Source organism: Hylobates moloch, unplaced genomic scaffold (assembly GCF_009828535.3).
Source record: "Hylobates moloch isolate HMO894 unplaced genomic scaffold, HMol_V3 SCAFFOLD_19, whole genome shotgun sequence".
NCBI lineage: Eukaryota > Metazoa > Chordata > Mammalia > Primates > Hylobatidae > Hylobates > Hylobates moloch.
In genome coordinates this window covers 12040203-12066511 of record NW_026652294.1, presented here as the reverse complement: position 1 = coordinate 12066511, position 26309 = coordinate 12040203, and the positions used below count along the sequence as shown (strand labels likewise).

The 26309-nt window shown below is 49.4% G+C and overlaps 2 protein-coding genes across 8 annotated transcripts in view; one reads left to right on the top strand and one right to left on the bottom strand.

Moving 5' to 3' along the window:
• Positions 1 to 4114, bottom strand: part of CCDC157 (coiled-coil domain containing 157) — a 20300-nt gene extending 16186 nt beyond the window's left edge. For 4 of the 6 annotated variants that reach the window (XM_058431250.1, XM_032138796.2, XM_058431252.1 and 1 more), the window contains exon 1: positions 3758 to 3900. The gene's annotated coding sequence lies outside the window, so the exon portion shown is untranslated. Of the gene's footprint in view, positions 1 to 3757; positions 3901 to 3967 lie in introns of those variants that run through there. The other 2 variants (XM_058431251.1, XM_058431253.1) reach the window with 2 other exon arrangements.
• SF3A1 (splicing factor 3a subunit 1) lies at positions 4017 to 26309 on the top strand. Of its 2 annotated transcripts, XM_032138795.2 has the most exons (16): positions 4017 to 4160; positions 7322 to 7443; positions 13981 to 14188; positions 15298 to 15555; positions 17609 to 17683; positions 18138 to 18288; positions 18605 to 18798; positions 19670 to 19787; positions 20098 to 20283; positions 21231 to 21352; positions 21448 to 21693; positions 22581 to 22788; positions 23297 to 23451; positions 24736 to 24837; positions 24951 to 25022; positions 25799 to 26309. In XM_032138795.2, the coding sequence occupies exons 1-16, from the start codon at positions 4098 to 4100 to the stop codon at positions 25898 to 25900; spliced, it is 2382 nt and encodes a 793-aa protein (XP_031994686.1). In that variant the 5' UTR covers positions 4017 to 4097; the 3' UTR covers positions 25901 to 26309. The 2 variants fall into 2 exon arrangements, with proteins under 2 accessions (XP_031994686.1, XP_058287232.1); XM_058431249.1 differs by lacking the exons at positions 4017 to 4160; positions 7322 to 7443 and adding an exon at positions 13254 to 13329.

Sequence of the window (26309 nt, the reverse complement as noted above, 5' to 3'; positions counted from 1 at the left end):
ACGTGCCACCATGCCCGGCGAATTTTTGTATTTTTTATTAGAGATGGGGTTTCACTATGTTGGTCAGGCTAGTCTCAAACTCCTGACCTCATGATCCGCCCACCTCGGCTTCCCAAAGTGCTGGGATTATAGGTGTGAGCCACCGCGCCCGGCCAATTTTTGTATTTAGTAGTAGAGGCAGGGTTTCACCATATTGGTCAGGCTGGTCTCCAACTCCTGACCTCAGATGATCCACCCGCTTTGGTCTTCCAAAGTGCTGGGATTACAGGTGTGAGCTACCGTGCCCCACCAGATCATACCTTTGGGTCCACCAATCATAATTTTGCACACTGACCATAAAAACACAGATCTCCTTGTTTCTTTGGGTTTTCATTTCTGAAGGTTTCCATGTCAGGGAAAACTTTTTTTTTTTTTTTGAGACGGGGTCTTGCTCTGTTGCCCAGTCTGGAGTGCAGTGGCGTGATCTTGGCTCACTGCAAGCTCCACCTCCTGGGTTCACGCCATTCTCCTGCCTCAGCCTCCAGAGTAGCTGGGACTACAGGCGCCCGCCGCAACACTCAGCTAATTTTTTTGTATTTTTTAGAACAGACGGGGTTTCACCATGTTAGCCAGGATGGTCTCGATCTCCTGACCTTGTGATCTGCCCTCCTCAGCCTCCCAAAGTGCTGGGATTACAGGCGTGAGCCACCGCGCCTGGCCGGAAAACTTTTATTAAATTTGTATACTTTCCTCTTGTTAATCTGTTTTTAAAATTTTATTTCATTTATTTATTTTTTAGAGACAGGGTCTCACTCTGTTGCTCAGGCTGGAGTGCAGTGGTGCTATCATAGCTCACTGTAACCTTGAACTCCTGGGCTCAAGTGATCCTCCCCTTCAGCCTTCTGAGTAGGTAGGACTACAGGTGGGTGCCACCACACCTGGCTAATTTTTTTGTTTTTTGTAAAGACAGAGACTTGCTATGTTGCCCAGGCTGGTCCTGGCCTCTTGGCCTCAAGCAATCTTTTGGTCTTGGCCTATCAAAGTGCTGGGATTATAGGCGTGAGACACCTTAATCTTTTATTAAACTTGCAATGAGTAAGGAAAATATATTACTTTTTCTCCCCTATACATTAAAAAGAGTAAAAAAAAAAAAAGGTCAATTAAACACCATATTTTATTTAACCCAATATACCCAAAACATTATCATTTCAACATATCAATATAAAATTATTAAGGAGATTTTTAACATTTTTATGGTATTAAGTCTCAAAATCTAATGCCTGTTTGACAATACATGGCCATTTGGACCAGAAACCATTTCAAATGTTCAAAATCTGTGTTGGCTGGTAGCTACTGTATTGGACGGTGCAGAGGGTTGGATGTTGCGTGTGCATTCAGCAAATGGGGACTGAGTATCTGTTCCATACCAGGCACTATGTCAAGACCAGGAACACAGCAGGGCACAAGGAGCCCTGTCCTCCAGGAACTACCAACGATATCTGAGGGTCTCTGCAAGGGGTAAGCTTGTGCATGCCAGTTTCACCCATGGGATATCACCCAAGGGATATGTGTCTGCCTCATGACACTCACAACATACATGCCCACATCCTACACTCCTGTTGTCTTGGCAACTGCCTCTCATGAACTATTGCTACCCAAGAGATTTTATGTCTCCAAGGAGGGAGGCAGAAACAAAGGCAAAATAACACACAGAAGTATTCTGGGTTTCCTTCCTGGAATGGGCATGAAAGAAATAAAGAAATCAAGAAGCCCCAACCTGGGAGGAAGTGTATTCAGGTGACAAAGCATCTAGAATTCATAAGCTTGCTTGTGAAGGTACCAGGAAACACTGATCTGTTCACCTTCAAATAACTATAGCTGCCATATGGGGCCATCTTGGATATCAACTCCCACTAGATCCTGGTTCAGATAAGCAGCAGCAAATGCCCAAGTGTCAGGAAAATCCAAGATGACCTTATGTTGTTTCTTCTGAAAACTGAGGTCATGCAGATACAAGCATGGTTTAAGAAGTACTTTACGTGCACGTCAAGTGAAGAAGCACTTGACGTGAGCTCTTTCTGTAATTCCTGGGTCTTGAGTGGAACCCTCAGTCTGAAGCTGCCAGCCCTGCACTGTACCCATGACCACATAGGTGACAGCACTAATTGAGCCCTTAGGGAGGAGCGGCAGCTATCTCTGCCTCTCCTCAATTTCCTGGGGCTCAAAGTGGACTTTTGACTCCCAGAGAAGAGCAGGAGCCTTTCCTACATTTCTGTTCAACGTTCAGGCACCTTCTCTCTCTGAGAACTGGTACCCTAACCCTACTCGGTAAAGATGATGCCTACTTCCCAGCCAGGGTGCCTGCTGAGATTCAAAGTCACCACCATGAAAACACGGGAAACTCTAAAACCAGCTATGTGGCAGATGTCAGTCTCAAACATGAGACTGTTAACTGCCTGGATCCCTGGGGACAATGAAGGGACTGAGGACAAAATAACTAACTGCACTAGTAGAGGAATAAGACTGGCTTAAGCTTGCATTCCCACTCTACCAACTCCAAACTTCACTGTCCTCATTTGTAAATAGATTGCTATAAGGAATAAATGACGTAACACATGAAGTGTTGGGCACAGTATCTGGCTCATAGTAAATGACCAATACATCCCAGCTACCATTATTCTACATTAATAACAACCATGATACACAGCTACCATGTGTGTGGGGGAGTGGGGAGACTTGAGAGAGCAACCTTTCCTATCACTCCGTTTCACAGGTGAGGAAACTTAAGTCCAGGAACAGATTCGGAGCCAGCTCCCCGCTTTCCCGAGTTAAGGAGGGGAGGAAGGAGAGAGGGGGGAATCGCAGGAGAGGGACAGAAGCTGGCAGGATTCGAGGTAGGCCTCTGGGGAGCGAGCCGCATAGCTTGCGGGGCCGCACCTGTGAGAGTGAGGGGTGAAGCCTAAAGCAGCAGCCCTGCGTGATGGCTCATCCGTGTAATCCCAGCACTTTGGGAGGCCAAGGCGGGAGGATCGCTTGACCCCAGGAGTTTGAGACCAGCCTGGGCAACATAGGGAGACGTCCTCCCACGTCCCTACAAAAAAAAAATTTAAAAACTGTCCGAGCGCGGTGGCTCACGCCTGTAATCCTAACACTTTGGGAAGCCGAGGCGGGCGGATCATTTGAGGTCAGGAGTTCGAGACCAGCCTGGCCAACATGGTGAAACCCCGTCTCTACTAAAAATACAAAAAAAAAATTAGCCGGGTGTGGTGGGCGCCTGTAGTCCCAGCCACTCGGGAAGCTGAGGCAGGAGAATCGCTTAAACTCGGGAGGCGGAGGTTGCAGTGAGCCAAGATCGCGCCACTGCACTCCAGCCTGGGTGACAGAGCAAGACCTTGTCTCAGAAAAAAAGAAAAAAGAAAGAAAAAGAAAGCAGCAGCCTTGATGTCAAAGGGAGGCCCCAGTGGGGCTCGAGGGCGGGACTAGAGAAGGCAGGGGGTGGAAGCAAGAAAAGGCAGGCCCATGGGAAAAAGGAGTAGGATTTGGAAGAGGGGCTTGGAGGATGTGGGCCTGAAATGAAAGGAGGAACTAAGGGAGTAAGGAAGTGGGGCTCTGAGGCGGCGAGCCTGAGGGGACAGGGGCTCTCCTAAATGAGAGGCCAATAGGAGGGAGCTGGGCTCTTGAAAGGCGGGGTCGAAGGGAGCGAGGCACTGGCCTGTGGAATAAAGGAGCCGCGAGGTGAGTGCGGCGGGGGTCCGGCGGGTGCCGTAGAACATCTCACCTGTTTTCGGCGTCGCAGTTTTAACCTCCGTGTCTGGTCGACTCCCGGAACTGCCCCCGGCGCGCCTGCGGCTACCGGGATCCCCGGAAAGCCCCAGCCGGGCGCTCGGGCCGCTGCCTTGGCAACGGCGTCGGACGCCGCGGTGCCCGCGGGGAGGGACGGGAAGCGCGTCACTGCGAGGGGGCGGTCCCGGAAGTGCGTCAGTCTTACCTTCGCGGCCACAACTCGCTCGGCTGCCGCCATCTTGCGAGCTCGTCGTAGTGTCCGAGCGGAGGGGCTGTCTTGAGGCGGCACCGCTCACCAACACCGAGGCGGACTGGCAGCCCTGAGCGTCGCAGTCATGCCGGCCGGACCCGTGCAGGCGGTGCCCCCGCCGCCGCCCGTGGCCACCGAGCCCAAACAGGTACTTCTCCCCCGCCCCTCAGCCTGCAGCCCGAGCGTTGGCCTGGGCGTTCCTTACTCGCACAGGAATAAGCGGCCGCTATGAAGGGCTTGGAGGGACTGCAAGTCCCAAGAGGCTTCGCGCTTCCCGCGCTGTGGTGGTGTTCTGGTAGCGAAATGAGCCACCCAGAACGGGGTTCTCAAAGTGGTCCGCGGAGCAGCCCCGTCGGCACGAGCCGGAAGCTTTTTAGAAATGTGGAGTCTCCGCCCTAGATCTTTTAAATAGGAATCTACATTTCAACAAAATCCTAAGGTGATTGATTTATAAGTGTGAGAGTCGCTGATCCAGCCCATCCTCTGATCTTATGTGGCAGTTGGGGCCGCCGGCCACAGCCTTTCCCCAGTAATTCCTAATTTCCCAGCCTGTACGGTACATCTTTGGATGTTAATTCTCGGCATCTATTTCGGTGTCTGCCCCAAGCCAGACACCGTGCCAGGCTCCCACATTACCGGAATGAATGGGACATAGTCCCTGCCTAGGGAGCTCGCAGGCTAACGAGAAGACAGACATACGAGAATGCTCACCAAATGTTTATTGTCCCAATGGCCATCAGTGATACAGTGCCAGCCCGCCCTTAATAAAGCTCTCCAATCTCGAATGTGCACAGACCATTGTAGTATGGTATGATATGCCCTGTGATAGAAGTTTCAGGTACAAATCTAATGAACATTGCTTGATGGGGTAGAAGGGATATTAAGGTAGGGAAGCCCATAGGAATGAGAGGTAAATTTCTTTTAGAAGAAGGAATAGGAGTTTGCCAGGTAGGTGACTAGGGAAGGGAAATAACATCCTTTATTCATCCAGCAAATATTTATTGAGCACATACGCTGATCATTGCTTTGGGTTCAGAATAAGGCGGGGGGACATGACTGAAGAAGCCATGCCTTTTCCACAAATATTTAAGTGCCCGTGTGTCCCTGGCATTTTCCCAGGCATTGGGGGAAAATAAGGTAATGGCCAGATAATATGCGCAAAGACACCGAGGTAAGAATCAAACGGTGTCTCTAATCAAGAGTAAATGAACAAATGTTGAAGCATAGACTTAGGAGCGTGGTGGCAGGAGATGCGATTCTTACTTAGGATTTGAACTTTCCCTTGTAGACAATGGGAAGAAAAGGGAGGGTTTTAAGCCAAATAGTGACATTTGTGTTTCAGAAATTCAGGTAGGCAGACATGTGGAGAATCACTACGAGGAGGGGAGGCCAGTCACGCTATTCCAAAGAGGCTGAAGGCCTGGCCTAGATTAGGGCAGAGGGGGTAGGCAGGCTCTCCAGCCAGAGTGGTGTGTTAGAATCCTGGTTCTGCCAGTTGGACGTTAAGCTTTCCATCTCTGTTTTGTCATCTGTAATGTGGAGATATTAAGAGTTCTTGGCTGGGTCCAGTGGCTCACTCCTGTAATTCCAGCACTTTGGGAGGCCGAGGCAGACAGATCACTTGAGGTCAGGAGTTTGAGACCAGCCTGGCCAACATAGCAAAACTCTGTCTCTACTAAAAATAAAAAATTAGCCAGGTGTGGTGGTGCATGTTTGTAATCCCCACTATTCAGGAGAGAATTGCTTGAACCTGGGAAGCAGAGGTTGCAGTGAGCCAAGATCATGCCACTGCTCTCCAGCCTGGGAGACAGCAAGAGACTGTCTCAAAAAAAAAGAGTACTTAATCTTATAGGCTTCTTATAAAAGTTATAAGAGTTAATATATTTAAAGTGCTTGGGAAAAATACCTGGGATCTACCCACTGCTTGATAAAAGTTTTTTTTTTAAGAGACCAGGTGTCGTTCTGTCACCCAGCCTAGAATGCGGTGATGCAGTCATAGCTTACTGCAGCCTTGAATTCCTGGGCTCAAGCAATCCTCCTATCTCAGCTTCCTGAGTCACTGGGATTACAAGTGCAAGCCATTGTGCCCAACTTGATAAATGTTATCATCATTGAGTGTGGAAGCTGAGGAAGAGAGAGGAGCCCCCAACTTTCTGGCGTGGATGACTGGGTAGTTATTCCTGAGGAAAGAGGTTAGAGATGAAAGTGCCCAGTAGTTAGCTGGACCCGAAGCTGTTCAGTACACAAGAGTGTTCTAGGACATCAGTTTGGTCCAGATTGTTTAGTCTAGAGGCGGGACGGAAAGAGGAGGACACCAAAAACTGAGAGGAGAACCAAGAACAGAATTGGGCGGCAGGAGCGGGGATCTCCAGCTTCACAGTGCAGGAGGTGAAACGGGTCAGGAAGGAAACATGAATGGAATGGTGAGCAAGATGGGAAGACAGGCAAGAATGGGGCCTAGGAGTTGAGAGTTTTGTGAAGGAGTGGTCACCATTCACGCCCAGATAATGGCTGCGGGCAGTCGTTTTTGACTTTGTCAAGAGCACTTAAAATGAACGGGGACCAGATGGGAGGCAGGGAAGTGGGACCAGCAAGACTGAAGAGAACTCAGGATGTTTAGCTGCCAGAGGAAGGGGTGGGAGAAGGCAGCGGCAGAAAGTAACATGAAGGCAGAGGAGAAACTTCGTTTTTCTAAGATAAGAGACTTGACCCTTTGTTTACTAAGGGGAAGAAGCTGCTGGAGAAAAACTATTGGTACTTATGGGATAGTTAATGCTGAGCCTTCCAGTGGAATTTCACAAAACACTTGAGCATTGAATGTTGGTTAAGACAGTGGAGTAGAGGCAGAGAGGGCATTCAGGGCAGAAGAATTTGTCAGCAGATAGTTTCCCATTTCTTTATTCAGCAAACAGTCATTAAAAATTCCATGCCAAGCCCATCGCTGGGTGCAGGGTTACAGACATGGCCTGGATTCTGGAACATGGTTTCTCAGAACGTAGTCGGAGTCCCTGCATCTGAATCATCTGGGCATTTGGTAAAAATGCAGATTTTTACCAAAATCCTGGTCTCACTGAGATAGTCCAGCTAGAGAGGAGCCAGGGAAGCTGCTCTTTTCCCTGGGTCCCCAGGAGCAGCCCCTGCAGGTGCAGTGAACTTAAGAGAACTGCTTTTCTGAAGCAGAGGGTTCTAACCGTAGGGAAGTCTGTGAGTGAAAGTCTACTCTGAATGATATCCTAGAGGAGTTTAACAGTGGAGAACCTGCTCCGAACCAGGGACTTTAAAACCTTATTTCTTTTCCTGTTTTCACAGCCCACAGAAGAAGAAGCATCTTCAAAGGAGGATTCTGCACCTTCTAAGCCAGTTGTGGGGATTATTTACCCTCCTCCAGAGGTCAGAAATATTGTTGACAAGACTGCCAGCTTTGTGGCCAGGTAACAGAACTACTTGGGTGGGTTAGAGGTGGGTTTCAGCATGAAGAGATTTCAGCACTGAATCAGCACAAGGGTTTTTAAAGAGACGTTGTTGGCTTGGGCCTTTTAGTTCATAAAAAACCACAACATGGCACTGGGGTAGGCAATAGGTAGGACTGGTGTCCCTGACACAGCATAGCAGTGGCCAAAGTGAGAATCACACTTAGCCCCACAGTCACCAGGAGCCTCTGCTTCCAAAACTGGCCTGAGAAAATGCCTGGAAAGCTGCTTCATCACAGATGGTGTGTCTGTGCCTGAGCTGCTGGCCTGAGGAAGATAAAAAGGGGAGTTTATTATTCTCATTGTACAGAGACCACATTCCAAGAGCCTCAAATGACCCATCTGCAAAATGGAACAAAATGCCATCTCAGAGTTGTTGTGAGGCAGGAGCGAGGTCATGGGGCTGCATGCAGTTCAGTCCACGCAGGTGCTGGCCACCTCCTCAGATGGCATGGGCATTGCTCTGAGTTCCTCTTGTCTCTCCTCACAGTTCCATGCAGGTGCTAGCTGTCTCAGATGGAATGGGAATTGCTCCGAGTTCCTCCTGTCTGTCCCCACAGTTCCATGCAGGTGCTAGCCACCGCCTCAGATGGAATGGGAATTGCTCCAAGTTCCTCCTGTCTCTCCCAACAGTTCTGTGCAGGTGCTAGCTGGCTTCTCAGATGGAATGGGCATTGGTCAGAGATCCTCTCTGTCCCCACAGTTCCATGCAGGTGCTAGCCGCCGCCTCAGATGGAATGGGAATTGCTCCGAGTTCCCCCTGTCTCTCCTCACTGTACTTACCCTCACATCCTTAGATGGAATTTTTTTACTGGCCCCTTGACTCCAAAGGTCACTACATCCTCTAGGGTATTTAAGGTATTCCTTTGGCAGCCCTCAGGCCATGTCCAGCCTACAGATGTTTTGTTTGTCCTCACAATAATTTTTTCGAAACTCAAATTTGTTGCTACTATTTAAAAATGAGGAGGTCAGGTGCTGTGGCTCTTGTCTGTAATCCTAGCACTTTGGGAGCCTAAGGTGGGAAGATCACTTGAGCTCAGGAGTTTGAGACCAGCCTGGGCAACATAGCGAGACCCTGTCTACAAAAAATAAAAAGTTATCTGGCTGTGGTGGTATGGGTCTGTGGTCCCAGTTACTCAGGAGACTGAGGCAAGAGGATCAGTTGGGCCCAGAAGGTTGAAGCTATAGTGAGCCATGCATTCCAGCCTGGGTGACAGTGAGACCCTGTCTCAAAAAAAACCAAAACAAGTAAAAATGAGACTTCACAATCAGTCTGGATTTCTGGACAGTTGCTTCGTGTGTGGATGCAGGCTCAATCAGCATGTGTTCTCCAGGGACCACATCACTCCCCTGAGGCAGTGTCTCAGTCAGTATGCATCATTTAACGGGTGTTCCTTCCTTTCCCAACCTAATAAAATTAAACATAAAGATTACTTTGGTTAGACTTTCTCTTTTATTTTTAAATGACATAGAGTTTCACTCTGTTGCCAGGCTGGAGTGCAGTGGTGCAATCTCAACTTACTGCAACCTCTGCCTCCTAGATTCAAGTGATTCTCCTGCCTCAACCTCCCGAGTAGCTGGGACAACAGGCGTGCACCACCACGCCCAGGTAATTTTTGTGTTTTTAGTAGAGATGTGGTTTCACCAGGTTGGCCAGGCTGGTATCAGTCTGTTGACTTAATGATCCCCCCACCTGGGCCTTCCAGAGTGCTGGGATTACAGGCGTGAGCCACGGCACCAGCCTACTTCGGTTAGACTTTCACTGTGTCACCTCTGCAGATTCATCTCATTACATTTCAAGGGCTTTGATTACCTTGAATATTAGGTTGAAAGCTGCTCTGTGCTTGATTGAACATTGTGATCATGATGATTGGGTCATGTCAGATTTAGACAGTGTTGTGTTTAAGATAAATGTTTGGCCGGGCGCGGTGGCTCACGCTTGTAATCCTAGCACTTTGGGAGGCCGAGGCGGGCGGATCACGAGGTCAGGCGATCGAGACCACGGTGAAACCCCGTCTCTACTAAAAATACAAAAAAGTAGCCGGGCGTGGTGGCGGGCGCCTGTAGTCCCAGCTACTCGGAGGGGCTGAGGCAGGAGAATGGCGTGAACCTGGGAGGCGGAGCTTGCAGTGAGCCGAGATTGGGCCACTGCACTCCAGCCTGGGCGACAGAGCGAGACTCCGTCTCAAAAAAAAAAAAAAAAAAAAAGATAAATGTTTAATGGCTCTTAGCAATGTTCATGCCTCCCCTTTTCCCCTGATATTTTAAAAACAGAATATACAGAAAAGGGGAGTTGGGTGAAGAATCACCATATTCTCATTACCAGAGTAGTGTCTACCAGCTGTTTTCGCATTTTTCTGTTTCCTTCTGTCCTTGGCATCCTTTTTTAGATCCTTGTAATTCTAGTAAAGATATTCCACTCTGTGTTGTAAGCATTTTTCCATTTTGCTCCATGGTCTTCATAATGCCCTGTGGTCCTTAAGGGGTTGCACCATGTAGAGGTGAAAGGCTTTCCTTGACTTGGCCACCATTTCCGTATTTGCCTTAGAGTAGGAGGTTTCCAACGTTTCTTTTTTAGAGACAGAGTCTCATTCTGACACCCAGGCAGGAGTGCAGTGGCACGATAACAGCTCACTGCAGCCTTGAACTCCTGGGCTCAAGTTATCCTCCCACCTCAGCTTCCTGAGTAGCTAGGACTACAGGTGCCTGCCACCACACCCAGCTAATTTTTTTTTTTTTTTTTTTTTAGTTTCTTTGTAAAGATGGGGTCTTTCTATGTTGCTCAGGTTGGTCTTGAACTCCTGGCCTCAAGTGATCCTCATGTCTCAGCCATCCAAAGTGCTGGGATTATAGGCAGTGACCACCACACCTGGCCTGTTCCCAACATTTCATTATGGCAAATTAAGCTGTGGGGAAATCTCTGAGCATTTTCTTTCCCTTTTAGATTGTTTCCTTAGAAGAAAATTCTGTGTGGCTCATTATTGGCTAAAAGAGCATCCTTAAAAGATTTCTTAAACATTTTGCCAAATAGCTTTCCAATAACTTTGTGCCATCCTCTGCTGTTAAAGAAATAAGAGTATGTCCAAGGTCCCTTTAAATATATATGACCAGGTTAGGTGGCTCACGCCTGTAATCCCAGCACTTTGGGAGACCAGGGTGGGAGGATCGCTTGAACCCAGGACTTGGAGACCAGCCTAGGCAATATAGTGAGACCCCTGTCTCTAAAAAAAATAAAAAAATTGGCTGGGCATGGTGGCGTATATCTGTAGTTCAAGCCACTTGGGAGGATCACTTGAGCCTGAGAGGTCAAGGGTATGATCATGCTAGCGTACTCCAGCCTGGGGCGATAGAGCAAGACCCTATCTCAAAAAAAAGAAAAAAATCCAAAACCATGCACATCCCTAGGTTGATTTTTAGCTATGGTGATTGCTTTTGTAGGCATTTCTAAACTCTGTGAGCCAGTGTGGTGGCTCACACCTGTAATCCCAGCACTTTGGGAAACTGAGGTGGGCAGATCACCTGAGGTCAGGAGTTTGAGACCAGCCTGGCCAACATAGTGAAACCTCGTCTCTACTAAAAATACAAAAAATTAGCCGGGTGTGGTGGCGGGCTACTTGGGAGGCTGAGACAGGAGAATCGCTTGAACCCGGGAGGCAGAGGTTGCAGTGAGCCAAGATTGTGCCACTGCACTCCCACCTGGGTGACGGAGCGAGACTCCACCTCAAAAGTAAATAAATAAATAAAATCTGTGAATTTATCGTTTACATTGCAACAAAGAGACCAATATCCGAGTTAAAGCAGGCATGCAGAACTCTGTGCTTCACTTCTCCTGGGTTCACGTGTATTTATGGAGCATGCAGTAGAAATGCACAACTGAGCGGTTTTCCGAAAGTTTTTTCACTAGGTTAGGTCTTTTCGTTTCCTGCATGTTCCTGTCAAGAAACTGAAGTGGAAATTACCCTTAAAAAGTCCCACCAGCTGGGTTGAGTCAGAATCATGTCTTTTTCTGTTGAAATCTATTCCTTCTGGTGGAGAGTGTGATTCTAAAATAAACGTTAAGCTAATTTAAAGCAACAGAATAGCTTGGAATGAACATGCCAAGCCTTCTCATTGTTTTATTTTTCAGATTGTTCCCAGATGGGGTAAAGTTATGGCTTAGGCATTAGTACAAGAGACAACCAGGGCCCCCTTTTCCAGGAGCCCTTTGTCTGCCTGAGGCATTTGCTGGGTATAGTGGCCTAGTTTAGCAGGATTTAAGTGTGCATTCACCTTCATTCTTATGTGTAGTTTGCATTATTTAAGGAGTAGGGAGAGTTTTTTTTCCAAAGCATGAGGTTCCAGTTAGACGAATATACTGTCAAATTGAGACCTCATGGCGTTAGTCACGCGGCAGGGTATGACCACGACTTGCTGAGGAGCCAGCCTGGGTGTCGATCACTAGTGTGGCACATATTGCTGTAGTGGTTGATCTGGGGCACAGCACTGCCTGCATCCTGTCTCCTGCCGTCTCTCTTAAAAAAATTTAAAAAAAAAAAAAAATTTTTTTTTTTTTTTGGAGATGAGATTTCATTTTGTTGGCCAGGCTTGGGTATGATCTTCTAGGCTCAAGTGATCCTCTCACCTCAGCCTCCTGAGTAGCTGGGACTACAAGTGTGCGCCACTGTGCCGGGCTCCCACCCCCTCTTAAACTCACAGGCCAGAGATACGAAAGTCTGAAGAGAGTGGAGCCAGCTGGCTGGCACCAGACGCAGGGGCCATGCCTTGGTGTGTTTGGGGCAGTTCTAAGTACAAGGTTCTCGCCAGAGGAGCAATGGAAGGCCCCACAGACAATGTTTATGGAACAACCCCTCCTAGCCCCTTGCATTTGCAGACCACTGTACGATTTGAAAAGACTTTGAGGGCTGGGTTCAGTGGCTCATGCCTGTAATCCTATCACTTTGGGAGGCCAAGGCACTTGAGCGCAGGAGTTTGAGACCAGCCTGAGCAACATGGTGAAACCCCGTCTCTACAAAATGTAAAAAGAAATTAGCCAGGTGTATTCCTGTAGTCCCAGCTACTCAGGAGGCTGAGGTGGGAGGATCCCTTGAGCCCAGGAGGTGGAGGTTGCAGTGAGCTGAGATTGTACCACTGCACTCCAACCTGGGTGACAGAGTGAGACCCTGTCTATAAAACAAAAAGACTTTGGCATCTCCTCAATAATGTTTCAAGGTAGAAAGGGTAACTGGTATTAGCTGCATTTTACACATGGGGAAATGGAAGCAAAGAGTAGTTTGGTAACTTGCTCTGGGTCAGAGTGAGTCAGTAGTGAACCTGAGACTTGAATGTGTTCATATCTTGTGTCTTTAAGGTCCGTGTACTTTCTGACAGACACAGGTGTATATAAGTGTGGCACTTTGAATATTACTGTTGGGACATTTTAAAAATCAGGGTTCCCTAAACATCATTACAGGGACATTTTTTCATTATCCTGAGGTTTTGAAGGCTTGCTGGGGACATGGGGCATATCTGGGGAACCATCCCAGGTACAGACAGTGGTTGGAGACCTCCCTGCTGATCTTACCACACTCCTGTCATCTGAAGGTGCCTTATACAGCTGTACGAGTCTGGGTCCTTGCTGAGCGTGTTTCCTGTGTGGGCCTCACCAGTATAATTGGGGTGGGTTTAGGGAGTACTTGGACAAGGCATTAAACCAACTATTTGTTTTTTTTGTTTTTATTTCTTAAAGACAGGGTCTCGCTCTGTTTTCCAGGCTGGAATACAGTGACACGATTCTGGCTCACTGCAGCCTCATAATCCTGGGCACAAGTGATCCTGCCACCTCAGCCTCCTGAGTAGCTGGGACTAGAGGTACACACCACCATGCCCAGCTAATTTATTTTTAAATTTTTTTGTAGAGTTAGGGTCTTTTCTTGTTGCCCAGGCTCAAATCAACTACATTTTCATGTCTTTCAGTCTTTCTTGTTACTCAGAGGACAAAGTCTAGGTTTGGTGCTCATGTACCTTTTACACCTCTCCAGCACTTGCTGCCCCTTTGAACTAAGAGAATTAGTCTCAGCAAACTTCCAGCTGAACTTTGACAGTATTACTTTGTTTTCATTATGTTCACTTTTGACTACCTTTTGTTGGTAAAGGCATACTGATTTTTGTTTTATTTGAAGTAGTAATATGTATTCTCCATTTTAAATAGATTTTTTAAAGTAAATTTTATTAAAAGAAATGAGCGATAGCCTAGATGGTTTTGGAAATGGCAGAACTGGAAAAGGAACTAAGGAATGACTGGGTTCAGGGAGACCCTGTGGTAGAGGCGGCGTGGTTCAAGCTGAATGAGGCAGATGGCACTGATCACCGATGCCAGGAGGCTAGAGGAGGACGTCTGCTGAGGGCTGGGCTGGTATGAGCAGTGGGTGGTGGCAAGAAGGACATTCCAATGGGCAGTGTTCTAGATCTCAGCAGGCACAAGGGAGTGGTGTTTATTCTTGCTGTTTTTTCTCCCTCCAGAAACGGGCCTGAATTTGAAGCTAGGATCCGACAGAACGAGATCAACAACCCCAAGTTCAACTTTCTTAACCCCAATGACCCTTACCATGCCTACTACCGCCACAAGGTCAGCGAATTCAAGGAGGGGAAGGCTCAGGAGCCGTCCGCCGCCATCCCCAAGGTCATGCAGCAGCAGCAGCAGGCCACCCAGCAGCAGCTGCCCCAGAAGGTTTGGAGCCCAGTGCCCCCTTCACTTATGCAGGGCTTGAGAGGGAAGCAGGGATAGGGAGGGGGTACACAATTAACTCCAAACCTCACAACCACCCAGGGAGAGAAGTGAGGTTGTTATCCCCATCTCTCAGAGGCAGACTGAGGCCCAGACAGCAAAGTACTGATGTTGGCATTTTCCAAGCACTGCTTGTCAAGCTCTGCGCTTGGTACTTCAGGAGTCTTGTCTCATTGACTCCTCGCAGAGGCTATATGAGGAATCTGAGAGTCGGAGGAAGTGTGATTTATTCAACGCCTTCCTCAGGGTGTGAGGGCAGTGCAATGATGTGAGGGCAGCACTTCCTACTTGGCTGTGCTGAAGGATGCAGTGTGGCCTGTGGGCTCCTCCTTGTGCCATCCCTTCCCTTCTGTCTCTTCTTCCCAGGACCCCTCCATCTGGCCTCCCGTAATACCACCTTCCCTGTGCTGAGGCCCAGCATTAGGGACTATTAGGGTTATGAATGAAGAGAGAGGCTGACATATTTTTCCTCCTGTGCAGACCTGCCTTCTGCACTCCTGAACCATGGTGGAAAAGGCAGCCCCTCCTTTTGCAGTAGGATATAAAGGTTGAAGTCAGGTTCTAAGACCTTGCATTGCAATGAGGCCTAGGGCCTCAGGGTACCTCAGTTTCTTCATCTGTAAAGAGGATTCACAGTACCTGTGCTACCTCATGGTTCATGCGGAGGTCATGGAAACACTTTGTACAGTGGGGTTTTCTGCACACATGTAGGCCTTCTGCACATCCATCCCTCTTGGATGGGATTTAATAAGTCATATTCCTGTTGGATCTTCTTTCACCCAGTTTTGGCCCTCAATTTCAAGGCAGGAGCAGAGATACAGAGGGGAATGGTTCTCACTCAGCCATTCAGGAAGTTGAGGCCATAGTTGGCTGGGAAATCAGTGCTCTTGCGATTTAGAATTCTCTCACACCAAGTGCTAGTGGTGTGTGCATAATTAACAGAAGTCTAGAGGTTCACAGCATCCTGCTGAGGGGTGCATGCCCATGTCCCCTCCCCTCCCCTGGAGCCTGTTCACCCCTGTGCCTCTCGCCTCACTCCCTTTGCATCTTAGGTCCAAGCCCAAGTAATCCAAGAGACCATCGTGCCCAAAGAGCCTCCTCCTGAGTTTGAGTTCATTGCTGATCCTCCCTCCATCTCAGCCTTCGACCTGGATGTGGTGAAGCTGACGGCTCAGTTTGTGGCCAGGAATGGGCGCCAGTTTCTGACCCAGCTGATGCAGAAAGAGCAGCGCAACTACCAGTTTGACTTTCTCCGCCCACAGCACAGCCTCTTCAACTACTTCACGAAGCTAGTGGAACAGTACACCAAGGTGCCTGGGCAGGATGGGGCTGGGGTCCTGGGCCCAGGAAAGGAAAACATCTTACCCTTGGAAGCACTGTGTCCACTCACTGTCTCCAAGGGCATCGCTTCTCCATGGGGCCTCTGAGCAAATGTTTTGAATCCCAGTTTAATGTAAAACCTTGATTTCTATTCAGTTATTTCTTTTAAGTGCAACACAGACTGCTTGTTTCTAAAGAGAGGGGAAGCACATGCTTGCTAACTACCATTAGGCGATTGCCTGCTATGTGACAAGGCCACGTGGCGCTTGCTGCTTTTAAGTACATTTCCATTTTCAGTTGCCTAGTAAGGCCCTGAGAAGAAGCCAACCTTTAACAGTTGCGTCCTTTTACCTTAGTCCTCACAAGAAGCCATGAGGTGTTTTCCCCCCATCTTTCAGAAGCAGAAACGGGCTCAGAAAGGTGAAGTCACGTACTCAAGGTCTATCAGCTAGTAAGTAGCTATGCTGAGATTTAAACCACATTTGACCCTAAAACTTTGGTTCTTCAGTTTATAAAGTGCCTTAAATTGGAAATAGCATTTAAATAGGCGTTGAGAGACACTTTGATGTCATATAAGTCAGTATAACTAACATCACTAAGAAATTATGTATGCAGCATCTTCTCATTTAATCTCCAGTAGCCTATAAGGTACCCACTATTGCTGTGTTCACTTTACAGAAGAGAAAACTGAGGTGCAGTGAAGTTAGCATGGCCAGGGTCACATAGCTAGGAGGTGGCAGGGCTGGGGCTTGAGCTCTGGCATTGTTACTTCAGACCCTAAGAACCCAATTATCATTTGACAGAGCTGCAATCAAGAATCTGGACAAGTCAGTTCTGGCATTCAAAATAATCAGATTATTAATTTATTGCAAAGTGCACTGGTATAGCTTTGCCTGTGGCACATTTTTCTTGCTACACATATCGTGGAGGTTGTTTTCCTTCCCTTTTCAGTGGGATGGTCTGTACATCTCTTCTTCATATCCAGAAACAACGCCTCAAAGATCTGACTTGAAAGGACTTGAGAATTTCCTAACTTTACTCACTTTTAAGTACATAGTTAGAATTGTAAAAATGTGTGTGTTTAGAAAATGACCAAATCCAGAAGCTAGTATGGTAGCTAAAATAAGTCATTTAAGGCCCAAGGCCCAAGGATTACTATAAATATGCAATATCAATTTTAAGTGAGCCCTGGATTAATTTCTCCCAGTGGACTGCTTCCAGGGTTAAAGGTCCCAGATCACTTTTTATTCTGTTACTTTCCTGTTTTTTCTTCTTCAGAACTTGGGTATTGGCATTTACCACTGTAACTTGAGGTTCCTGCTCTCTGTTTCTAGCCATGGAAGACTGAGCAGATAGATTCTTGGGGTAGAGGTAGAAGGAGGATTGGGATAGGGCTGAGCCACTTTGCCAGTGGCAGTAGAAGCTGTTGGGGCTGTTTAGAACAAAGGCAGCATTTGTTCTCAGTAAATATACATTGTCAGACATTATTCAGGGGGCTGGAGATGTAATCGTGAACAAAAGAGAAATCCCTGTCTTCGTGGAGTTTCTAGTCTAGTGAGGAGGAGTCAAGTGCATTGTTAGTGTCTGTCACATGGTGCTAAATACTATAGAGAGAAAGCAGGGAGCAGAAATAAAGGGAGGTGGGGCAGGTAGGCTGCGGTTCTGAATAGGATATTCAGGGGAGACCTGCGTAGTGTTTTCGAAAGGATAAGAGCAGGTCAATGTCATGAAAGCAGCCATCTCTTACTGACCGTGTTCTGGGTAATCTGCTAGTGCTTTGCATGCTTTCCTGCTAATCCTCGAAGCCGCCTTTTTAAGTTCATGGTGCCAGCTTTGAGTGGTGGTGCCATTATTTTGGAGAAGGAAATCAAGTTACTGAGGTTAAGTAACTTGCCCAAAGTCCCACAGCCAGGTGGAGCTGGGATTGGGACACAGAATCCCATGCTTCCTCATCTCCTGTGCTTTATCACAGGCCCAGGAAGGCTGTCTCTTTGTACTGCGTTGTAAAGCACTGACAGTTGCTTTAACTCTTCCGTATTTCAGATCTTGATTCCACCCAAAGGTTTGTTTTCAAAGCTCAAGAAAGAGGCTGAAAACCCCCGAGAAGTTTTGGATCAGGTAAACTGAATAGCATTTCTTGCAACCAGTTACTGGTGGTGGGTTCTGTTTTATGTTTGAAAACAGTCTCTGAGGCAGGACCTTGTTATGTGCCAGTCATGGGAATGGTGGGAGAAAAGGCTTTGTTGGCTACAAAGGCCAAAGAAACCTGGAGTCCGGATGCTTCCCAACATACCACAGCTTTCTGCTTTGCTCTCAGCCTCAATATATCTCCCTCTTTTCCACTCTAGCTAGAAGGCAGAAGGCCAGCTCCCAAGCAGATCAGAGGGTGGAATTTTCATTCTGTCCAAACTCTGCACCTGGGTGGAACCAGGTGCAAATGCCATAGTTTGGAACCATACTTCCATTCTGTTCCGAAGGAGGCACTGACTTTGATGAAAGCCCTGGAGGTGGTAGCCTCATCAGGAGCAGACCCTGCTTCAGCTTAGCACCGAGCTGTTGCCCATCTCTGCAGGTGTGTTACCGAGTGGAATGGGCCAAATTCCAGGAACGTGAGAGGAAGAAGGAAGAAGAGGAGAAGGAGAAGGAGCGGGTGGCCTATGCTCAGATCGACTGGCATGATTTTGTGGTGGTGGAAACAGTGGACTTCCAACCTAATGAGCAAGGTAGGTCTGTGAGGAGTGACTCCAGATGGGGAGCCAGGAACTCTGAGACTTCCCGGGAGACCTTGTGCAAGTGTTCCCAGAGAGCAGCAGAAGCCCTCAGAGGGCTTTATCAGTGCTGTTTCTCCCTGCTCCCTAAAGACTTCAGTTCTACCACTTTGCCCAACTTAGATTCAATACATAACTTGCCAGACCCTAGATGGGCCTCTGGAGATAGCTGGAGAGAAAACAGACATAGCCTCAGCCCTTGGGGAGCTCAGACAGGGCAAATAGATGGGTCTTTGATAAGGAATACCTTTGCCTCTGGCTCACCCTCTAGGGAACTTCCCTCCCCCGACCACGCCAGAGGAGCTGGGGGCCCGAATCCTCATTCAGGAGCGCTATGAGAAGTTTGGGGAGAGTGAGGAAGTTGAGATGGAGGTCGAGTCTGATGAGGAGGATGACAAACAGGAGAAGGCGGAGGAGCCTCCTTCCCAGCTGGACCAGGACACCCAAGTACAAGACATGGATGAGGTAAGCTGCTGGGCAGGCCTGCAGGATGACCTTTTCCCCTGAAGCCCTAGGAGATCAAAGTGCTCTCCACCAGTCAGATCCAGCTCCTTTGTGAGCCTTGAAAGGAGGTGTGGGTCCTGAACAAGGCCATACAGCTGCCCAAGCCCAGGCAGCACAGAGCCTCTTTCCAGCTCCGGCAACAAAGATTCATTCATAGGCAAGGATCTAAAAGCTGTGCTGACCTGTTCTGTGGCCTTCTCCCTGGCCCGGACAGCCTGCTCTCACTGCCTCATGCCAGCCTTCAGGGAACTCACTGTGTTACCCTGTTCTGTTTTGAGCTCTCAGCTGGGCTCCAAGCTCCCAGAGCTTTTCTAAATGTAGCCCACGCGTCCTTTCAGGCATCCCTACCTCCTTCAAGCCAGACCCTCCAAGCAGGCATGGAGTCTCCAGAACCAGACTGTTCTCCCCCACTCGGAAATAATTTGTACACAGCCTAAGAAGAAAGGACCCCTGTCTGTGGGAAATGACTTTTTCTCTCCCTCCCAGCATTGCTGTGTGAGCGGCTACCATTGATTGCCGACTTGCCGCCCCCGCCCCCTGGGCACTGCCCCCCCCAGCATGTTAAGTGCCCCTGGCCTCTTGGGACTGCCTGGTGCCAGCTGCTGGAAATGCCTGGGAGGAGTGCTAGGACCATGGCCCCAGCACTCCCATTCATGCTGTGAGGAAGCAGCTTGGCCTGCTGCCGGCTGGCCTCAGCTGCCCTGGGAGGCTTAGCACATGGATGCTGGCTGGCAGAGGCCAAGGCTCCTTGCCACCCAGAGAGCTGCTAGGCTCAGCTACAGGGAGGTGGCTTCAGCCCCTCTCTGAGTCCTGCCATTGCTTTGCTTTTCAGGGTTCAGATGATGAAGAAGAAGGGCAGAAAGCGCCCCCACCCCCAGAGACGCCCATGCCTCCACCTCTGCCCCCAACTCCAGACCAAGTCATTGTGCGCAAGGACTATGATCCCAAAGGTAGGGCCTGCTTCCCAACCCTCGGGCTGCCCAGGAAGGTAGTGTGTGTCCTCATGTGTTCCTCACACCCATCTTTCTAGGAGGGCTTGAGGTGCAGCTTATTGTAAAAGCATTGCAAGCCCATCTGTTACAGGTTTCATGGTGGGAACAGGGCCCAGTCATCTCTGGTGTCCTAGTGTCTTTCACAATGCCAGGTACAAGAGTGGCACTGAATAGATGCCTTGATGAATGATGCATGTATGAAATGCCACCCTCTTAACTCAGGTGGCTGCCCACCAGTGTTCTTACTGAAACATCTGTTTCCTTTTAGCCTCCAAGCCCTTGCCTCCAGCCCCTGCTCCAGATGAGTATCTTGTGTCCCCCATTACTGGGGAGAAGATCCCTGCCAGCAAAATGCAGGAACACATGCGCATTGGACTTCTTGACCCTCGCTGGCTGGAGCAGCGGGATCGCTCCATCCGTGAGAAGCAGAGCGATGATGAGGTGTACGCACCAGGTGAGGTAGGGGTTCCAGGAGAGCCCATGGTAATCTCCGAATTACAGTCAACTTCTTTTAAGCAAACATAGAAAGCAACAATTGTCAACAAAAGCTTTTGAGGAGAGTTGCACCCTATGATATTGCAAGAGAACTCTCCACTTTCCAGAAGGAAATTCTCCAAAGGCAGACACTGAAGGAGATGCCATGTGCCTGTTGACATCCCAGAGCAAGCCCTGGCTTTAGCTGGGAGGGCTTCCTGTGGCTGTTTAGAAGGGGAGCACTGATGGCTGGAGTACCCTGAGCTGCTTGGAATGGGGCAGGAACTGTGCCACAGGTGGGAGACTGGGCTTCTAGTTTTGACTCTGCCACTTACACCATGTGGCCACTTACACCATGTGGCCCTTTCCACACAGTTGCCGTCTCTGACTCACCATCTTATTTATTTATTTATTTTATTTATGAATGACGGAGTTTCACTCTGTTTCCCAGGCTGGAGTGCAGTGGCTTCATATTGGCTACTGCAACTTCCGCCTCTCACATTCAAGCAGTTCTCCTGCCTCAGCCTCCCAAGTAGCTGGGATTACAGGCACACACGACCACACCTGGCTAATTTTTGTATTTTCAGTAGAGACGGGGTTTCGCCATGTTGGCCATGCTGGTCTGGAACTCCTGACCTCGGGTGTGATCCTCCTGCCTTGGCCCCCCAAAGTGCTGGGATTACAAGCATGAGCTACTGTGCCTGGCCTACCGTTCTTTTATAAGTCAGAGGGGTTGCACAAGCACTGGGTTTATAGGCTTAGATTGGGCGGCTTTCCCTGAGCCCAGAGAACAAGAGTTGGGGCCCTGAGTCACCCTCATCCCATGGAACCAGCCTCCTCCCTGCACACCAGAAAAGCTGCTCTCTTGTTAGGACACCTGGTTTATTTTCTCTTTCTATCCTCTGCGTCTGTTTTGTGACTGTACAGGTCTGGATATTGAGAGCAGCTTGAAGCAGTTGGCTGAGCGGCGTACTGACATCTTCGGTGTAGAGGAAACAGCTATTGGTAAGAAGATCGGTGAGGAGGAGATCCAGAAGCCAGAGGAAAAGGTACGGCTAAAGTGGAACCTAGTGCCTTCTCTGCCCCCTGTCTTCCACACTTGGGCTTAGTTCCAGGAGCATTGTGGCTTTGCTTTCACTTGCAGGTGACCTGGGATGGCCACTCAGGCAGCATGGCCCGGACCCAGCAGGCTGCCCAGGCCAACATCACCCTCCAGGAGCAGATTGAGGCCATTCACAAGGCCAAAGGCCTGGTGCCAGAGGATGACACTAAAGAGAAGATTGGCCCCAGCAAGCCCAATGAAATCCCTCAACAGCCACCGCCACCATCTTCAGCCACCAACATCCCCAGCTCAGCCCCACCCATCACTTCAGTGCCCCGACCACCCACAGTAAGCCAGCATCTACCCTGGAACTGACTTTTTAGAGCTTCATTCTTGAGGTCGGACACTGTTGGCTGAGAAGAGGGCAGCTGCCTTATAGTGGGGCCTGAGTGTTGGGTGGGTCAGTTTGAAAGAGAAAGAGCCGTTTAAATGCAAATGGGAACCTCTAGCTTGATCTGTTTGTGGAGGAGGGTTGGAACAGGGAGGGAGGTGAGTGGCAAATATGAGAAACCAGTTAGTGTCAGAGAAGGGCTGCAGGGCTTATTGGGACTTTGAGGACTGCTGGCCTGTCTCCAGGAGACTTAGTCGAGGTCTTGGCCTCTTTTTTTTTTTTGAGATGAAGTTTTGCTCTTGTCGCCCAGGCTGGAGTGCAATGGCATGATCTTGGCTCACTGCAACCTCCCCCTCCCGAGTTCAAGTGATTCTCCTGCCTCAGCCTCCCAAGTAGCTGGGATTACAGGGATGCGCCACCATGCCCGGCTAATTTTGTATTTTTAGTAGAGATGAGGTTTCTCCGTGTTGGTCAGGCTGGTCTCGAACTACCAACCTCCGGTGATCTGCCCACCTCAGCCTCCCAAACTGCTGAGATTACAGGCATGAGCCACTGTGCCTGGCCAAGGTCTCAGCCTCTTTAGTGACTCTCTCAGTGTTTGCCAAAGTAGCCGGTCGAGTTTGACCCGCCAAGTCCCAAGTGGAGAGAGTGTCATCCTCGGGCTCTCAGCAGCTCAATTCCTATTGGACGCCCAGTGTGAGGCCACAGTTTCTCAGTCCCAGGGGGCCAGGACGGAGTTGTCTAACCTCCATCCTCAGAGCTGCAGGCAGCCAGTTGCCAACTGTGTGTGCCCTTGGAGTCCAAATTTGGCTTCCTGTAACTTGTGGGTCTCTTTCCTGCACAGATGCCACCTCCAGTTCGTACTACAGTTGTCTCCGCAGTACCCGTCATGCCCCGGCCGCCAATGGCATCTGTGGTCCGACTGCCCCCAGGCTCAGTGATCGCCCCCATGCCGCCCATCATCCATGCGCCCAGAATCAACGTGGTGCCCATGCCTCCCTCGGCCCCTCCTATCATGGCCCCCCGCCCACCCCCCATGATTGTGCCAACAGGTCAGTATCTCTTGCATCATTTTCCAGGCCATTAGGTCAGGGACCACGGGCCAAGTACTGTCAGCAGAGCAGTGGGTGATGCTAGTGCCAGCTGTTCCAACAGGGTATCCAGCCCAGAGGAGAGCCCTGGCTTCCTGTTGAAAGATTCGCAACCCTAGAGCTGGGAGCCACTGTTCTGGTAGAAATGAGAGGCTGAAATGGTGTAGCCAGTGTCTGTGCATTCAGGGATCAGGTCCCCGACAGGCTCAGAGGACTGAGAGATGCTTGTTGCTTGGCACTAGCTCCATCCATCAGTCCTGGCCCTCCTGCAGTCCTCTGCTGTCCAATCTGGGCAGCCTCCCAGGTCCCCCTGCCAGGGAACCTGCTGGCTGCCAGACTCAGCAGGGAACAGCACTTAACACCTCTGACTAGAGGAAACCTTTGCAACCTTCCCTCTCAACTTCTCATCAGCCCTGAATCCTGGGCCCCTTCTGCCCTCTCATGGGGCTGCTTATTCTTGTCTTTGCAGCCTTTGTGCCTGCTCCACCTGTGGCACCTGTCCCAGCTCCAGCCCCAATGCCCCCTGTTCATCCCCCACCTCCCATGGAAGATGAGCCCACCTCCAAAAAACTGAAGACAGAGGACAGCCTCATGCCAGAGGAGGAGTTCCTGCGCAGAAACAAGGTATGTAATCCCAGAATGCTGCTGAAGTTTCTAGCTGGAGGGTTTAGTCCCGCCTCATCGTTAACTTCTGAAACTGACCCTATTTCACTCCCAGTCTTGGCTTCTGGGGCCTAGGTCAGCTGCTGGAGGCATCTAAGGGCTTCTGAGCACACAGTGAATGTGGGGCAACAATTGGAGGAGCAGAGAGTATTGGTGGTGATGGTGATGGTAGTGGTGGCAGAGGTGGTGACTGTGGTGGTCCCTGTGGTGTAGACTTACAGAGGCCAACAGGGAGATCCAGCTGCACGGGCAGCACAACTCACGTGTGAGAGGGACCCTAGACACCTGGAGGAAATTGCGTGTGGTGTTGTAAAATTTACTGTGGCCTTCCTCCCCAGCTGTAGCCCTTAGGAGGTCTGCCTGTTGGGTGGGATCCTGTTGGGGTCCTGGAATAATGGTAGGTGGGGACCTTGTCACTGCCAATCCCTAGGGAAGCTGTCAGGCTGCAGTAAGGAGACAGAAACAGCCCCGGCCTCTGCTCCTCCAACTTATTTGACCAAATTGTTTGTTTCGTTTTGTTTTTGCAACCTCTGCCTCCCAGGTTCAAGTGATTGTTATGCCTCAGGCTCCTGAGTAGCTGGGATTACAGGTGTGCACCACACACCCAGCTAATTTTTGTATTTTTAGTATTTTAGTAGAGATGGGGTTTCGCCACGTTGGCCAGGCTTGTCTCGAACTCCCGGCCATAAGCGATCCACCACGTTGGCCTCCCAAAGTGCTGGGATTACAGGCGTAAGCCACCGCACCCGCCCTGTTTGTTTGTTTTTTAATAATAGTTCCCATTTCTTAAACGCTTAACTCAAGTACCAGGATAGAGCTAAGCACTTTACAGATACTTCCCCTCAATACTCAAAACAGTCATGGACCCTGTCTGGTGGATAATGACATTGAGACTCAGACAGACCTTGTTAGCTGGGAAGCTGAGTTGGGAATCCAGGTCTTCTGACCCTGCAGGTCATATTCTTTTCCCTTGGGGTGTGCAGAGTATTTTCACTAAAGTTCTTCACTTTAGCTCCAGACTCACCAAGAGACAAGATAGAGATTGTTTTAAAGAAAAGAAACCTAATCTTGCAAAGCGGGGGGTGACTTGTACAACCTCACAAGTGGTATTAGTGGTGAATCAGGCCAGAATCCAGGAGCCCAGATGCACAGGTAACATTGTCTGAACAGGCCTAGGGATAGCAGAGCATAGTTCTTGATTGGCTCAGAGCTCCCTGGGCATAAAGACCACCTCCTGTTTTGTAGGGTCCAGTGTCCATCAAAGTCCAGGTGCCCAACATGCAGGATAAGACGGAATGGAAACTGAATGGGCAGGTGCTGGTCTTCACCCTCCCACTCACGGACCAGGTATGGGTGCTGCCACAAACTGGCATCAGGTGCATGGGAACCAAGCGGTCAGGGGAAAGCTTCCTCTAGCTGGCCTTACCAAGGAGTTGAATGACTGCTGCTTGATCCCACAGGTCTCTGTCATTAAGGTGAAGATTCATGAAGCCACAGGCATGCCTGCGGGGAAACAGAAGCTACAGTATGAGGTGAGTCAGTTTGTCCACAGACTTGCCCCTTGGGTCCTGACACCTCTGCTTTCACAGAAGCTAAATCTCTCATGGAAGCTAAAAGGGGAGTGGAGTGATACCTGGGTGTGGCCATCTGAATCCATCCTAGAAGTCGTGATGCTCCCTGGGAGTGTTGGGGCAGGTGTGCCCAACAATGCAAGGCTCTGGTGGGGTCACAGTAGTCTTGTGTGGGATCTGTAAGATTCTTTGCCTCAATGACTGGGCATAGAGATTTGGGGACAAGACTTAGGCATGCTCTGGTGGGTTCCTGATCCAGTGGTTGGGCCATCCCTGCCAGTATGACCTCAGGCAGCCTGACTTGGAGGTGATAGTCTAGCGCCCCCCCCCCCCCGATGCCAGGTCACACGGAGGTGTTAATGTTGTTCTTCTCTGAACTTGAACAAATCCCCGCTCTGGACCTCAGTTATCTCTATACATTGAGGCTGTTGGGCTAAGTGATCCCTAAAGGTCTTGTGATTTCAGAGTCAGAACTCCATGGAGTTGGTGAGGGGTCAACTTTTTGGGGAGCTGAGCTTTTGAGTCAAATGTTAACAAAGGGGAGGAGCATAATTGGTGGGAAGAAAGGAAACAGTGAGAGGAATGAGAGGCCTCCAGTCCCCAACACCCTACCTTCTCACTAGCTCCTGTATTTGCTAAGTCCAGAGCGCAAACAGACCAAGTGCACAGTTGTAAGGTTGCAGCGGTATGCCCAAGGCTGGGTTGCCCCACGCTAAGGCACGCTCTCTGTTTTCCAGGGTATCTTCATCAAAGATTCCAACTCACTGGCTTACTACAACATGGCCAATGGCGCAGTCATCCACCTGGCCCTCAAGGAGAGAGGCGGGAGGAAGAAGTAGACAAGAGGAACCTGCTGTCAAGTCCTTGCCATTTTGCCTCTCCTGTCTCCCACCCCCTGCCCCGGACCCAGGAGCCCCCCTGAGGCCTTGCCCTGCCTGCATATTTGTTTTGCTCTTACTCAGTTTGGGAATTCAAATTGTCCTGCAGAGGTTCATTCCCCTGACCCTTTCCCCACATTGGTAAGAGTAGCTGGGTTTTCTATGCCACTCTCTAGAATCTCTTTGTGTTAGGGTCTCAATTTGAGGACATTCATTTCTTCAGCAGCCCATTAGCAACTGAGAGCCCAGGGATGTCCTACAGGATAGTTTCATAGTGACAAGTGGCACTTGGCTGATAGAATATGGCTGATATTGTCATTAATCATTTTGTACCTTGACATGGGTTGTCTAATAAAACTCTTGGACCCTT